This window comes from Copadichromis virginalis, linkage group LG17, assembly GCF_057382275.1.
Source record: "Copadichromis virginalis isolate Kocher_CV1m ecotype Utaka linkage group LG17, C_Virginalis_male_GT1.1, whole genome shotgun sequence".
Taxonomy (NCBI): Eukaryota; Metazoa; Chordata; class Actinopteri; order Cichliformes; family Cichlidae; genus Copadichromis; species Copadichromis virginalis.
The window spans coordinates 20,321,234-20,336,144 of NC_140634.1; the positions used below are offsets into that span (position 1 = coordinate 20,321,234).

Sequence of the window (14,911 nt, forward strand, 5' to 3'; positions counted from 1 at the left end):
GTTTAAAGAGGTTTTAAGTTTAACTTAAAATGATACAAGACAAATGATTTCAAATCAGCTATTGATCTAGAGAGTTTAGGACCCCATCAGGACTCTCTAAAGTACAATAAAACTGTCATAAAGATGCTAAAGATCTCAGGATTGTCAGAAGATTAGTGAAGATTTTATGAGCACCAGTTTGGCTCCTACATGCTTTTAAGTACCACTGTCTTTTCACTTATTCAAAAAGATTTAGGTGTGACTGTTGGTGTTGCTAAAGCTCTTTAAATATGATCTTTTGAGGAGAATTTGGAAAGGTCCCACGGCTTATTAAAGTTGGCAAGTAGGTCACCACGGAACGACTCTAGAGGTTCTTTTTAAGGAGGATTAATGATACTGTGGGCATCCCTGAAAGCTGGTTTATCACTCGGCCTCTTGCTTTTGGGAATAGACTTAAAAGCGATACCAGAGTTGTCTTCATCTTTGCGGATCTTCAGTTTGACGAGCTCCTCACACTGCTGGAGGATCTGAACAGCTTCCTCCATGGAGCAGTTCTCCACACGGATGTTATCAATGGCCAGCAGCTTGTCTCCCAGCTCCAACGTCCCCGTCCTGAAAACACATTCAGGTAAATTAGAGGAACAAGTTTAATAAAGAAGTCAGCTGAGATCGTTATTATGTCATATTATCATAATCATGACTGCAGTGCATCTGCTTTATGGACAGGATGGAATTTTGCATTAATATCAGTTCTTCAACATATGAAATATAACCTTACAAATTTTACATGAAGATATGTTAACTTGTACATGAAATAGGAGTGAAGATATTGCTCTGGGTTTAAACCACGAGGTACAACTTAAACCAATTTTTTAGGCTTTATTTGTTTACATTTTGGGAAAATTAATCCCAATCATTTTACCTAATATCAGTTCTTTTTTAGTTTGTAAAGGACATCGAAGCTGGAAGATATCCTCTGAAATTGGTCCAAAATCTTGTAAAACCGCCGGCACTTTCTTTTCCGTATGAAGGTCTATAACTAGTCCTCTGCTTCCTGTTTCTAAAAGTCCTGCAGAGTAAACAGATGCTACCTGCCAGCAGAAGCCCTTTAGCTCATATTCTGCTTCACAGTCCAAAACACATGACCTACAAACCACGACATGCACAGGCCTGGACCGTTAGCCTAATTAACCAAACACGTACAGGCGGCAGTCTGAGGTTTAACACAGCTGACACTGTTTTATTTTAGCCTCACATACTGTGTGTAGAGTTCAGCCTCGGTTAGGTTTAAGGCTGGATTAGAGTTAGTTTAGCCATAGTTTGTGTCACCTGTGTGCGACGCTGCCTTTTTTGATGTCCGAGATGATCAAAGGATCACCTGGTTTCCTGTTGGACGGAGCTGCAGACACACAAAGAGACGAGTTGAAGATGAAACAGAAAACTGTAAATAATTAAACCTGTTTACACCACTACAACCAGAAGTAACGATTAAATATTAAAGGGGAAAAGTAAAATCAAAGCAGGAAATGTAATATTGAAGTGACACCCAAGAGGAGGTCGGGCTGGATCTGGTCTGATGAAATTGTCTTTCAGAATGAAAATTTAATTTCCTCGATGTGTAAACATGATGAATCACCAAATTAAATCATTTAATAAAAAATAAAACTACTGTCACTGACAATAAAAAGACTTTTATAATATTCTAGTTGCTTGTTTTGGCATTGGCACTCTTTCTTAATCAATAATTAACACAGAGCTGTGTTACTAATAAAGTCCATCTAAACCATCCACAGTAGCGACCTCACATTAGTGTACGTGTTTGCGTAGTCGTTTCTCTTTACTTACAGCTGATGGTGATTCCCAGTTCCACTCCTGGTTTCTTTGGGAGCTTTACGTGGAACGTCCCTGAACTGGGGATGACTGACTCTGTGCAGAAAGATGGAGACATTTCAGCAGTAGAAATGTTTAATTTACTGTGAAATACATCAGAAGAGGAATAAAGGCTTTCTGCTCAACATCTTCTCAGTCAGAATCAGGTGATTAAGCTTCTGTTCGAGGCTTTAATCATACGCTCTGTATACAGTCCTGCCTGGCTTGATGAGAACCAGGGTTTCAATCTTACTCACACTTGGTTTAACGGTTATAAATACAGGAAGAAATAGAAATATTTTTTACTCAGAGACCTCAGCAGACATGTGGAAAACAATTTCAATAACAGTCAATGATTAATCACAAAGTGAGCTCATAGGTACGACGTATATGTTAGCTGTCCATGTATTAAACCTGATTCTACATAACTTAGAGGACACATCATGCTCTCAAATGTTTATAGAAGATCAAAGTTCAAAACTTAGAGGTGATCATACATAAAAATCTTTCCTGCAAGTCAAAAATCTTTAATGCACCATTTGTGATGACATCTGTCTGTTTTGTAGCTATTATGTTAAGAATGTTCAGGAAGTCTTTTGTGCTGTCCATTTGTACATTTTATTAATTTATTAAGTGAAGTATTGAGATTATTAATTGTTAATATCAACACTGACTGATAGAGACAAAAAAAGACTGCTACAGATTCACACTGGCCGTAGATGCTGACAGTAGGTGACGTAACATTTAACTTCACCATTATTAGATGACGCATAGCTATATCGCTTCTTCGCTACCATTCGGTACAGTAGACTGGACATCACAAAATAAATTGGGAGTTAATCTTTTACATAAGCCTTTGTTTATAACTGGCTATGAGCATGTTCATAAACATACATCCACTGCTTGGTCCCTTTATTCCGAATATCCAAAGCACTGTTAAGAACTCATGTTAAAACTGAAAATCCAGATGATCTTCTAATTATTAAAAAAAGCTAAATTGATCTGTTCTTGTTGAATTATCCTGTGTAAAGATTATCTATTACTCACTTTCCATAAAATCAATCAGCATAGATGATGACATTATAGAGATTTGTAAAATAAATGATTGTAGTATTTGGCTCCTTGCAGGTTTTGGAAGATGTCCCCTTGGACTGACTTCAGTTATGATGCTTTCAGGAAGTGAGGAAAATTTTCTCAGCCTTATGTTTCTCTGGGAAATAACATCCACGGTCTATATTCTTCTTTTGGTTAAATAGTGACTCTGACTGTCCTGTAAATGACATCTCATACAGTTAACCGTCCTGCAGCTACAAATCATACAATATGCCTGTGAGTCACTACTGACAGCTTGTTGTGTCGTTCTATTAAACTCAGGCGTAGGTGGTTATTTACACCAGCTGGAGTACGTTACATCCACAAAGAGTCTGACAAATTACAGAGAAGCAGAACCAAACACAGACTGGCAGTCAGTCAGCCAAAACACGACGACACAGAAAACAGATGTCTTTGCCCAGCAGACAGACATTCATCAACAAGCACAGTTTTCAGTGCTGATCAGAAGCATGAAAACACAATTCTGATAAAATGATTTTTTTTTTTTACCAGCTACATCGAACTCAATTTCCAGTGTGAGCTGAGCAGTGATGGACGAGTCTCTGAGAAGCTGATTGGTTTCTTCAAGGGTCGAATCTTCGGTTGGAACGCCGTTTATGGATAAGATCCTGTCACCGATCTGCAGGATGCCACACCTACACATATATACACAAATATCTGATCACTGGAGCTCTCCTTACAATACTGTAGAGTCTGTACAGAAGGACATGAGGTAATGGCATTTTGAACTGGTGCTGCAAACATAAAATGCAAAGCTGCGATATAGAAAATAAAAATTATATATATGTTACCATGATTATCAATAAAGACAAAATATTAAATATTTCCAAATTTCACAAAAAAAACTGAAAATTGGGGGGGAAAGTTCAAATCTGAGAAGCAAGGGCAAAAGAATTTTTTCTCTAAATTTTTTTAAAGCCATCATAGCTGTGTCAGTGTGTTTACCTCTCAGCGGGGCTGTCGGGGTCGATGTAGGCAATAAGTGGCGGGGATGACAGCGTTTCCGTGGCGAACACTCCTCCCTGCAGTTGCAGGCCAAACCCCATGATGCCGTCGCCAAGCAGCGTCACCTCGGTGGTTTCCGTGTGGACTACCTGACCGGCCAGACCCACAGTGCTGGACGCCAGGGACACTGCCAGAAACAAAGATTATTCTATTTTTTAGTCTCATTTTCCTCCCGTCCTGTGACAGCACCTCAGTCCTGTCCTTGTTTTCTGTCATACATACGCTGTTAGAGGGTGCAAGCTCATATTAAAATGTCATGGTTTAAGGGTTTGTAATGTTTTTTTACATTTTGTTGGTCATTATTGGTCATGTTATGAATTCATGTCTAAAACCAGCTAATAAAATAATAAGATTTGTTGGATTTGGAGACAGACTCACAGGAGCTCTTAAAGTCCTTTTTCTTGCCCTTCCTCCTCATCAGTGTGCCCCGTGGACTTGTGGGATACATGTTCCTGGGCAGGGTGCTCATGTTGAGGGAGGAGAGGCTATAGGCCGACATGGAGCCTGGAGAGAAGGAGTGGCTGAGCGCTGCAGAAAGAGAGAGGGCTGATGAGGAAAGGTCTCTCTCTCTCAACAGAAAACATGAGAGTGAGAGAGGTGCACGTACGAGGATTGTTTGTATGGCGGTTGTGCGATCTGGCGCCTGATTGGTCAGGGTGGTACGTGTTGTAGTGGTAGGGGGGGAGGATAGGGGCAGAGCCTCCAGTCTCCCAGGGGAGGGGGCGGGGACTACGCTGCACCTTGACTGCACAGACACACACAGAGGAGGGTGTTTAGGTTAAGACAAGAGGAAAGGTCAAAGGTGAGGCAGGTGCTTGGATCACAGCATCGAGATACCTCACTGGGAAGCCAGATGAGGAACTGTCATGCATACACAGGTGTGTGTCTTTCACGGCTTTATAAAAGATTACTCCTCTCTTCACATAATCTTTTATAGGGCCTCTTGAGTGTGTGTGTGTGTGTGTGTGTGTGTGTGTGTGTGTGTGTGTGTGTGTGTGTGTGTCTATACTGGTCTGTGGTGCATTCAGGGCCTTGTCGGATGTGATGTGTGTACGTTTATACCGTGCTGTGGTGCGTTCAGGGCTGGTCGGGTCTGGTGTTGTGGCAGGATCTCCAAGCGGACGGTCTGACAGGAAGCAGAAAGCAGCTGAGTGGCTTCAGCCAGGGAACAAAACTCCATCGACTTCCCATCAACGGACAGGATATGATCTCCTGCATGAAGAGCACCACACCTACACAAAAACACAAAAATAAACAGAGAATTTAAACCTGAACTTGGACAAAACTCATAAGTTAAATTTCTGCAGTTAAAAGTGCAACAAAATATTTCAGTTTCTGCACAAATACTGAAGTTAAAGTGTGACTGAATGAAGCTGAAAGATGACAAGGTGGTTAAAATAACCAAATTTACATAGAATCAAATAATAAGATAAGAAAACGGTGGTAATATTAGTTAATAAGCTGAAATTCCACTTTAGGCAAAATGAAAGCAGCTGGAACGATGCTCAATACGTGAAATCAATAAATAATAATAATAAAACAATGCAGTTAAAACAGTAAAACAGCATCAGGGTCAGAGGTTAGATACCTGTCTGCTATACTGGCTGGTTTGACCTTGTCGATGATGATGACCTGCTTGTTGCAGAACATGGAGGTGGACAGGGCCACACCCAGGCTAGACCCTGCCACCTTGGCAACTTCAACCAGCAGCGGCCCTGATGCCGTGGCAACAGAGTCTGAAGGAGGGAAAACAGACAAAGTTTTTACAGTTTTTACATCGTGTAATTTACAAACGGTCCAAACGGTGTTCATCAGGGTTCCATCCTGGGTCCTGTTTAATTTTATGTAAAAGTTCCAAATAAACTAATCATCTGAAATCTTTATAATTCAGATGATACTCTTCTTTACATGTTGGTAAATTTTTAGAATTTTACTCTACACAGTACAAAGTACAAATGATCTTTTATTTTAACCAAAAATCACATTTTGGGTTTCAGATAATAAATACAAAATAATACTTCTCATGCACTGTTTCCTAATGTTAACGTTAACCAAGAACAGGACTTCACATAATACAGTTGGGATCAAAAGTCTATATCGACTTAATCATGTGCATGAGTGTTATGGAAATTCCAGTATCTATTAGTAACTGTTCTTTTTCCAGGGTTAAATGATTGTGCAGCATACATCTTTAATTACATAAAAAATAAATAAATAAATAAATAAAATTAGCTGCACAAGTTTGAATTTATTTTGGATTTTCTCTACTCCACAGTGCCCCTAAAAAAAACCATGTTTCTGCCATAATTCGGGCTAAACGTTTGACCAATCATCTTGGCAGAATTGATACAGTTCATTTAAACTGACTGGTTTCCTGGGACATACTTATGGTCTACTCTCTTATTATTTTTTCTACTTACAGAAAAACATTAATGAGTTCTGCAGAACACAAACTTACTTCTTTAAATTGCTTTTGTCATTCAATGAACATCTCAAAATTGTATCTAATATCCACATATCAGGATGGACACAAATTCGAGCTCAGCTGCAGTCCTGGCACACTGTTTGGCATCGTTTCTCATCTGTAAGCCCCCTGGCAACCTACCTCTACCCAAACTTTCCATTAAATGTAATTTCAAATTTAATAACAATAAATGTCAAAACCAGTACAAGCAAGATTTCAGCTTGAATCCCCACAACCTTCTCCTTTTCCTGCACAGTTCTGATGTTAACTGATTAACGCTTTAAGCTCTGCTGGGAGGGGACACTGATGACTGACCCATCACGGAGACGTCATACTCAATCAGCAGCGTGGCCTCCTGTCCACACTGCTTCAGGATGCTCATGGCCTCTGAAAGTGTGCTGCCATGGAGACGAATCCCATCAATGCTTAACAACCGATCACCTGGCTTGATGGTTCCTTCCCTGCAGGTAAAAGAGAAAGAGAACAGTTTTTAGTCTGTACAAAGGCTCCCAAGGGACAAAAATCAGACAGACAGGTCAGAGGCCACGTACCGGTCTGCTGGGCCGCCTGGCCGGATGGTTGTAATGACGATGGGACGGGACTTGTTCCTGTCTTCATGGGCTCCACCTGCAAACACGCGGTCACATCACCATGTTTATTTTGATTTATTCTAAACACACAAACAGAACTCGCCTCACCTCTGATGACGAAACCAAAGCAGTTTCCTTCTTTGTGAAGCGTGACTTCCACATTCTTAAACATGACCCCTGACCCCTGCACCGCTGCAACACACCAGAACATCAACAACACGTCAACATTGCAGCCGGCCGGGTGCAGCTGAGTGTACACGTCTTCTGCTGGCAGAACTTACAGACAGGCGGCAGCTCGTACTCGACCTCCAAGACGACCCGTTCACCCACGTTCTTCAGCAGACTGATGATCTCATCGTGTCTGAACTTGGCCAGGTTGATGCCGTTGACAGACCTGATATAGTCGCCCACGTTCAGCTGGTCACTCCTGAGCAAACAGCCAAAACATCAGCTTTAATTTTACTTAATCAAACCTTAATGAGTTCGTTTAAGAAGAGGCTGTTCCAGAAAGGATGCTGCTAAACATTAATAACTGCCACTGCTGCACCAATATCCATTAATCAGTCACCCAAAGTGTTCTGTGTCATTTTTGCTCATTGTCGCTTTGTAGCTGGTAGTTGATCGTACATTGCAGGCTCCTGCTGCAGCCCAGTCACCTATGCCTAGAGGGTAACGGCTGAGAAAAATATATATTATCAGGCTGGTTAAAGAGGGGTTGCTGGAGGTTGCTGGCTGTCTCTAGGTAAACTCAGTCACAAAAAGGGTTCTTTCAGTTTGCATGGAATATGCAGATTTGTCTGCAAATACTCATCGACTACCCACTGAGCGTTAGTAAAACTTTAAAAACGTCCGACCAGAAACCTTCACAGTAAAAGTTAGTTAGTATCTTGCCCAAGGATATTTGGCATGCAGACTGGGGAAGCCAGGGATCGAACCACCAACCTTCCGATCAGTAGATGACCCACTCTACCACCTGAGCTACAGGCTACAGCCACCCCTGGAGCCCACTATGTGGAATATTCATGTAACCTATAGGTTTTCACTAAGTACAAAGTGATGTAGAACACGTTTTGTCTTTTTAATATCTTATATCAGATTGCTCATCCCTTTAAACAACTGAAAATACCTGGCACAACTCCAAAGTTAGTCTCAATGGCGATTCTTTGTTTTTTGGCTCAAGTCCTAAAAACACAAAGACCAGATGTAGAAGACATTACCGGGCCGCGATGCCTCCCTGCCGCAGGTTTGAAACTCGAGGCTTCCCATCTTTGTCGATTCCTCCTGAAACTGTCAGCCCGAGCGTCGTCCCCTCCTTCTTCATCAACTCCACCACCGTGCATCCCCGAAACTCATCTGCAAAAAGGGACATGGGATGAACTGAATGCTCTGCCTCGCCATTAAGGATTTTTTTCTTTTCTTCTTCCAGTAAAAATTATTCCTATTTGCTTTTTCTTCTTCTTGACTGCATAGCTTCTACTCTCTTTATTTAAGCATGGAAAAAATAAATAATAATCTGGATAAAAGGAGAAATGAAGTCATCCTCTGTTCTGTCATCCATCTATATTTCATCAAACAGATGAAATATTTAACACACACAGAGAGAGAGAGAGAGAGAGAGAGAGAGAGAGACAGAGAGAGAGAGAGAGAGAGAGAGAGACAGAGAGAGAGAGAGAGAGAGAGAGAGAGACAGAGACAGAGAGAGAGAGAGAGAGAGACAGAGAGAGAGAGAGAGAGAGAGAGAGAGAGAGAGACAGAGAGAGAGAGAGAGAGAGAATTTCAGATCAGACCTGCTACGATGGGCTGTGACCAGTTATAAGGTAATGAAACTGAAATCAGGTTCATCCTCTTTCATACAGGCAGGATTAAGACGATCAGTCTTTGGCAGTGACCATCATCGTCTCCTCTTCACTCATCTTCCTCCTCCAAAGAGGCTTTACAAAAAAAGCAGCAGCGCCCTTTTCAACTTTTCGAAAACGGCACAGCTGACTCACACTCGGAAATAGAAAACCCTCAAATCTCTGATAAAAAAAACAAGATGAACAAGTTTCCTGCAGCGGCGCTGGTGTCAGCAGCGCGGGGGGGGGTTTAAAGTTAGCTTTACGCTGAAGGAAGCAGCACAAAGTTTCCCTCAAAGGAACAGAGCGTTGTTAAAGAGTTTAACATCAGGGGTATCTGGGCTAGGAAATCCAGACTGTATATGATGATTTAGCCTCTACGATGTCACCCACTCGTTTCTACAATCCGTGTTTTCAAGCTTCAGTATTAGAGCTCTGGTGTTTTTGGAGTAAGAAATGACCATATTTGAAGAAGAGGGTGCTAAGCTTATCAGCTAATATTGGTTAGTTTCATTTTTAAGGGCGGTTACCAATGCTGCACTGATACATTTGACCAATCACAGTACACTTATGTCCCTCAAAGTCTTTCTAATCTAGCAAAGGCACCCACTTATACTAAGAGCTGAGGAAAGACCTAAAACTGAAGTTCTGACGTCTACGATATCATCCCTAGGCTGTCTCTGACGTCAGTCTGACGGCTCTCCAAATCAGTGATGCAATTTTTATTCTCACAGAATTTTTGATTGTAGCACAAAGACATCACAAGTAGGACACCAGCTCCAGGTGGGAGGAGATAAACTGCGACTGCAAGCATCTTCCTCTTCAGGTCACAAAATGGGAAACATCAGCTGTTTCTGAGCGTGCTCTATTTTCAGCTGTGTTAATGAGCTCAGCTGGTGGATTCAGACACTTTGATTATAAAAATGTTTGTTACCTGGTATACTCTGCCTCCTGATGGCCAGCGCTCCATCTGGAGGTCGCGACCCGGCGGAGTGTTTCGTGTACGGCCCTTCATCTGGAACACAAGGAGACATGCAAGAATATTACAGACTGGATCCAGACTTTAACTGGTTCCAGTAGCTAGAAGTAACGCCTCATAAGGCAGGTTCTTTTCAATAGTTTGGACACAGTGGCTCTGATGGCATATAAACCCCCATCATCACCTTGCACTGAGTCCAAATCTCCATTTCCTCTTGTAGAAGGTACCAGACCTTAACCATTTACTCTAACTTGTTTCTAACCAGATCTAACTGGATCAATCGGGTCCTTTGACTAGTTTTAAAGCCTTTCCTAAAAACTGGTTAAATAGTTGGGATTTTTTGACAGAATGGTTACAGACCTTCCTCAATATTGGTATCTGACCTCTACCATCTCATCAACATGGTCTGTTTGATTGGTTTGGAGACTCCACTAGTGTCTGTAATTGGGTATAAACATAAACCAATTTCTTCAACTGGTCTCCAAGCTCAGATTTTTCCTCTAAGCGACCCTTACCAATTCAAACCTACTAACCAGCCCGGTTTTTCTGACTTGTTTTTAAACCCGTAGAACCACCTCTAGCTGGACATATACCTCACAAAAAATCATGACGCGTTTCCAAAGTTTTGGTCCTTCAAAGTGATTCTAAACTATATCCAGTTTATCAACAGTGTACCTGGCGGTACATCTAACTGGATATATTCCACAATTGTCCCACAAACTGGTTCTGAGGTTCTACCAGTTCTCATCACTGTTTTTAAATGCTTTCACTGCCCCTACATTCAAAAAGCAACTAGTTCCTTTAATTGAAATGGAGACGGTTCAGTTCCTGGTCCTAAAGTGTTTAAGAGGCTTTACTACGTCCTCTACATGGATCCAGACTAAAATGGCAAACTGGTTTTCCTTGACTGCTTCCTTTAGCAAGCTCCAGTTCAATCAACTGGTTTTGGAGACAACAGGAGATTTCAAAAGTTAATCCAACAATTTAATTTAAACTATACAAATATACAACCAGTGGCCGTTTCCAATATATAAAAATTCATTGGTTCCTTCAGCAGGTTCAAATGCTCCACCAATTCATCCAACTGGTTTCAAAAGTCAAACTGTTCATCCTTTAACTATTTTTCATTATCCATTATGTTTAGAAGCTTAACCAAGCTTCCTTTAACTAGTTGTGAAACTCTAAAATTAAACCTGCTGAGTTCTGACACAGATTACCTCAGACAGTATCCCCACACCAGGCTCCCATAATGCATCTGTACTCACCATCATCATCAGACAGTGCAGAGCTTCCACCACAGAAAAACATATCAGGGATGAGCTAAACAGCGAACACGTTAGTATGCTCGCCTTCAGGTTCTTTTACTCATCATCATCGTCCAGCAAAGCTCTGAAGGAGATTTCTCCTGACCACTGGTGTGTCTTGCTCTCAGCCTGAACAGCTGCTGAGCAGTCTGTCAACTCATGAATAAAGAAGCCACAGCCAGAGAGCGGTTACCTCATCAGCACAGCGACCAATCCCTGTGGAGAGCAGAGGTGGTCCAGCTAAGTCTGCACCAATCTCAGCAGCCCACCGGGAGATCCCGCCGGTGATGTCATCACGCTAAAAGCATGATGTCATGTAGATATATCTGGATGGAGTGGTTTGACTGTTTATTCCCAGTTTACAACAGGTGAGACTCTCCTATCATCTACTGCACCTGACACCAGGTACAGGCTTGAACAGCATTTGATCAAACCCTCTTATTAAATCTGACGATCCACCCGAAAGAGGGGAAAACTCGGGAAGATACGCATATTGCCTGTGAAGTGAATACTTCTATTATTAATTAAATGCTAATCTTCAGTTTTGTCTCATTTTTATTCCTCTTTAGTGTGGTGTTGTTCTATTTTAGTTCTGCGTTTGGCTCTATTTTATGTCATTCTAATTTATTCTAATCTGCTCCGGATCTATTCTGTTTGGTTCCAGCAGCTGAGCTCAGAAACACAGCGAGGCCATTACGTTACATTCACCTCCTGAATATAACCTGAATATAACCTACCGTGAACCCCAAACCTCATACCAAGTCTTTATGGTAAAATCTCACTCGGGAACTTCCTTTTGTTCCCAAAAAGAAAGTCGAGTCCCCACAAAATGAGCATGCAAACAGAATTAGGTCCCCACAACATGAGTAATACACGCACACACGCGCACACACACACACACACACACACACACACACACACACACACACACACACACACACACACACACACACACACACACACACACACACACCATAACAAACTGAAGATGAAAGCTAAGCCTCCTCCTCCTCCAGATGTAGGACAGCAGCAGCAGCAGCTCATTTTTTCTGTCTCCATCTACAGTGCAATCTACATATACACACATATACTGGATAATACTACATTCTACACGCTGCAGTATCTCCTGTGACACACATGCACACAATCTTAGCTCCTATTACTGAGCTGCAGTTCTTTAAACGAGGTCACGCATCATCTTTAAATATCAAGCATCTGAAACCAGCATTTGAGTCCAATCAGGGAAGAAAAATACGAGTAGCTGTGAAATGGTACATATAAAAAAAAAAGACTCCATGATAGCAACAACAACAACAATATTGATAATAATAAACACATCTTACAGGCAAGACAAATGCAACCAGTCAAATGTGTCTGCAAAAATGCCCTCACCACTAACAGACAATAAGGAATCACTAAGCAGCTGCAATAGAAATGCAAATTACACACAACGCCACCTACAGGCAAGACAGGTAACAGTAAAAATTTATAAATGAAAGGGCTCAAGAGTAACAATAATAAATGCAAGAAAACTAAGAAAAACGCAAAAAAATATACATGTTTTATACACAAACGTCTGCAAAATTTTTTTTTTTTTTATATATCTATGATTATTATATGTAATAAAAATCATAAACAGCTAGGATGTGCAGTAAACAGCAAAACAAAACTGTACATCATGCTACTTAGGTAAGTAACAATATTAAAGGTAACTAAAATGACAGCAATAAAACTGAAAAATCAACAATAAAAAAAAGAAAATGTTAAAAATAAATGCCACCTACGGGTGAGAAATGTATTGTATTAGAAAACTGGGAGATCTATATAAAGCAAATGTGTTTAAGTCCTTTCAAGAATTCAAGGGGTTTAGCAGAAAGTGAATCATGGAGATATTTACAGCTGAGGAGCTGCATGAAAAGCACAGCAGTTATCGTAAGTAATAAACAAAACGTATTATCATCCTTTTTAAATCTGTCTCAGGAAGCTCAATCAGCATCAGTTTTCTATAAATACATCCTTTGAATCAGTGGTGGCAAAGACTAAGGAAGTGTGGTCTGACATGGAATATGAAACTGACAGAATATAAAGGCAGGTGCTCTTTTCCATTTTCTGCCTCCACTAAGTTTTTGGAACCACTGTCCAAACACTAGTACTTAAAAATTGTATTCATCTATTATCATTTAATTTATTATTTTTAAAATAATATTTTAAATATTTTTTTTCTCCAATTACCCAGACTGTAAATATGTTCAATGTGTTTTAGATACTTTGATGGAAATGAAAAGATTTCTAAAAATTTGAGTTACAAAACTAAATAAATAAAACAATAAGTGACGATGCATTAGCAATGGTAAATATCCATATATAAAAATATCAACAATAAGAGTATATGAGAGTATATGAGGTTTATGTATATAATACCTTTTACTAGATTTACATATTGTTTATTAATACAATTCAGACTATTCTCTTGCATAATCTGTTAGTCTTGACTTTTATTATTTTTTGTTAATCATTTTCAGAAGATAAAACATTTATTGACACATCTCTAAAGAGGAAACAATTATCAAACTAGCAGGAAACCTTTTGCTGAGATTAACTGTTAAATTTCCTAAGCATAAATTATTATGTATTTGTTTTTGTACAAGTTTTTAAACTTCCTACCTCCCGAGCACAGACGTTGTTTTACTTTTAATTAAAGGTTTATGCACACGTTTGGGTTAATTGTCAGTACTGACTGTGCAAAGTGTTTTATATTTTACGTTTTTAAACATCTTTTAATGTGCAAATGAGCTGGCACCGCTAAATGAACCAAAATGTTTTAATGGCATTTTTACTAATTATTTAACTTTTACGCACCAACAAATTTAATCACTGCTGTAATTCTCTGTACAATTGAGCAGATGTTTATTTATTCAGATAATTCACATGTTGGCTCTCTACTTTGATATTTAAAAACCTGAAAAACATGGATGTTCAGCCAAGCTCATGGATTTTTAAAATAAACCTCTTCCACTTACATTCATTTACAAAACCTCCCAAAGCTGACATCTAAGGTTTTACAGCCACAAGCTGAACTGTGTTTTCACTTGTATAATTAATATCCACTGAGAGCTGGAGCTCAATTTTTAATTATATTTATAACGCTCCTCACAACACATTCAAAGATTTCTCCAAACACTCAAACTTTCAGCAGACCTTGAACAGAAGTCAAATCTCCCAAAGAAACAAATACAAACAGCAGAACTATCAAAGGAAAACCAGAGCTGTGAAGACTTTGAACACAGCAGGGGTAAAACTTTCTTTGTCTGTATGATTATCTCAGCGCAGGAGGTGTCATCGAAGCCTCGTCTAATTTACTGGAAAAGGAGGATTTCAGCTCTTCCAGATTAACTGGCTTCCAGTTGAGGACAGGGCTCCGCATGTTCAAGTGTTTCTTCTTATTTCCATAATTAAGAAAAATCAAAGAGGCTGGGTGGACTCCAGAGCCAAACCCAGCTGTGTGAAGATAACACTCTGAGACCAGCCAGGTTTCCTCCATGTCTTCTGCTGCCAACAAACTGAACAAACTACTCATGCAATCCAAGAAGAGTCAAACTTTCCTGGCTTTCAAGTGGAGGCCAAACAGTGGCTGCTGAATTTCTCTGAACTCCTTCCTCAAGATGTGGACGTCAGCGACTAAAGCAGCTTTTTGTCCTTTGTCACCAATTTAAAAGCTTCAAATATGTGAACCTCACAGTTTATTTCACCTGTTTATGAAGTGATGGAGCGCC

General features: G+C 40.2%; 1 protein-coding gene across 3 annotated transcripts in view; it reads right to left on the reverse strand.

Annotated features, from left to right (window-relative positions):
- The window catches only part of grip1 (glutamate receptor interacting protein 1), a 46,573-nt gene that overhangs the window by 15,918 nt on the left and 15,744 nt on the right, over positions 1-14,911 (reverse strand). For all 3 annotated transcript variants that reach the window (XM_085435806.1, XM_085435805.1, XM_085435804.1), the window contains exons 2-16: positions 9,790-9,870; positions 8,238-8,373; positions 7,302-7,447; positions 7,129-7,212; positions 6,982-7,057; positions 6,746-6,891; positions 5,555-5,702; positions 5,029-5,198; positions 4,574-4,711; positions 4,345-4,494; positions 3,907-4,093; positions 3,451-3,596; positions 1,825-1,905; positions 1,309-1,378; positions 446-591 (exon numbers count right to left, since the gene is read on the reverse strand). In XM_085435806.1, coding sequence (XP_085291932.1) covers positions 446-591; positions 1,309-1,378; positions 1,825-1,905; positions 3,451-3,596; positions 3,907-4,093; positions 4,345-4,494; positions 4,574-4,711; positions 5,029-5,198; positions 5,555-5,702; positions 6,746-6,891; positions 6,982-7,057; positions 7,129-7,212; positions 7,302-7,447; positions 8,238-8,373; positions 9,790-9,870 — 1,905 coding nt within the window. The remainder of the gene's footprint in view (positions 1-445; positions 592-1,308; positions 1,379-1,824; positions 1,906-3,450; positions 3,597-3,906; positions 4,094-4,344; positions 4,495-4,573; positions 4,712-5,028; positions 5,199-5,554; positions 5,703-6,745; positions 6,892-6,981; positions 7,058-7,128; positions 7,213-7,301; positions 7,448-8,237; positions 8,374-9,789; positions 9,871-14,911) is intronic.